Raw genomic sequence first — 1321 nt, forward strand, 5'->3', positions numbered from 1 at the left:
CTGCAAACCCCTCGCCGTATGAGCGCTCACCTTTGACGCACTCCTCTCCGCGTCGTCGCCCTGGCTCGGTCAGGATCCGGGAGTCCTCCACCCCCCTCGTAGTGACCATCTCCGTGCACACACGAGGACTCACACAGGTGAGAAACCTTACAAGTGCCAGACTTGCGGCAAAGGATTCACTCAAAGCTTCTCGCATCGCAGACATCTGAAGACTCACACAGGTGGAAAACCTTACGTATGCAAGACTTGCGACAAAGGTTTCACTGAGAGTGCCAACCTCCACGCGCACATGAGAATTCACACATCTGTGTTACCTTTCAAGTGTCAGACATGCGGTGAAAGATTTATTCAAAGAACGAAACTCCTCTCACACTTGTGGAATCACCTCAGGACTCGCACGAGTGAGAATCCGTACAAAGTACCAGGCATGTGGTAAAGGGTTTACTCACAGAGCTGCTAAGCCATATAATTGTGAGACTTTTCGGGCAGCTTGCTCCACGGCGTTTTCTCTAAAAAGACACATGAGAGAACACCAGTGATAACCCCTCGACTACCATACTACTGTATTTGCAAAGGCTTCCCTCATGGTGCCCATTTTTGCAGTCATATACACTGCTCAGATATTTTGCATACGATAGCTACTGGTCCTGCCTCACTGCCTTAAAAGAAAGTGTTTCGCGGGCACATGAATAGTTGCCATATGAAATGTAATTGAAATGAAATGTAATAGGAATGCAATGTAATAGGAATGAAACGAAAAAGGAATGAAATGTAATAGTCAAGCCCGACACCGAATTATTTCATGTATTTCTGAGTTATTTAAAGTCGAGGTTTTAATTGTTTCCTTTTAATCTCTGTAGTCTGTTTTTCTTTTTAAATTACTTTTACTTTGTATTTTTTAGAATTTTGTGATTTATTTTCCTCTTTTGATTTTGCCGTCGCCGCTTTGGCTTGATTGTTGTTTCATTTGCACTACGTGTAGTTTACCCAACAATAAATCTGAAGAAAAACAAAAAACTTGAACTGCTTGAATTTCTGTGTTGCCATGTGCACGCTAGGCCCAAACCAAGTCTAAGTTTACGATAGAGCCGCGATGGTAAGGTTTTCGTTGTACGGCGGAATACACAGGCTGCCTTGTGCCTCCCCCGACCGGCCCCAAGTTGCCGCGCGCGCGGCACTATGGATCTCCGTCCGATACGTTGTTCTCCGTTGCGATCGGCGCTCCACTGCCGAATCCAGTGTTGCGATTTAAGTTAGGCAAAAATTCACACCAATACACCTATGTGGAGCGGTCGGTAATGCGTGTGTGTAAATATTGCCT

The 1321-nt window shown here is 45.4% G+C and overlaps 1 protein-coding gene across 1 annotated transcript in view; it reads left to right on the forward strand.

Annotated features, from left to right (window-relative positions):
* The window catches only part of LOC127749064 (basic proline-rich protein-like), an 8403-nt gene extending 8064 nt beyond the window's left edge, over positions 1 to 339 (forward strand). The window contains exon 5 of the mRNA XM_052265642.1: positions 323 to 339. Coding sequence (XP_052121602.1) covers positions 323 to 339 — 17 coding nt within the window. The remainder of the gene's footprint in view (positions 1 to 322) is intronic.
* Positions 340 to 1321: the final 982 nt, after the last annotated feature.

The sequence above is a fragment of the Frankliniella occidentalis genome, unplaced genomic scaffold (assembly GCF_000697945.3).
Source record: "Frankliniella occidentalis isolate FOCC.00 unplaced genomic scaffold, Focc_3.1 Scaffold28, whole genome shotgun sequence".
Classification (NCBI taxonomy): domain Eukaryota; kingdom Metazoa; phylum Arthropoda; class Insecta; order Thysanoptera; family Thripidae; genus Frankliniella; species Frankliniella occidentalis.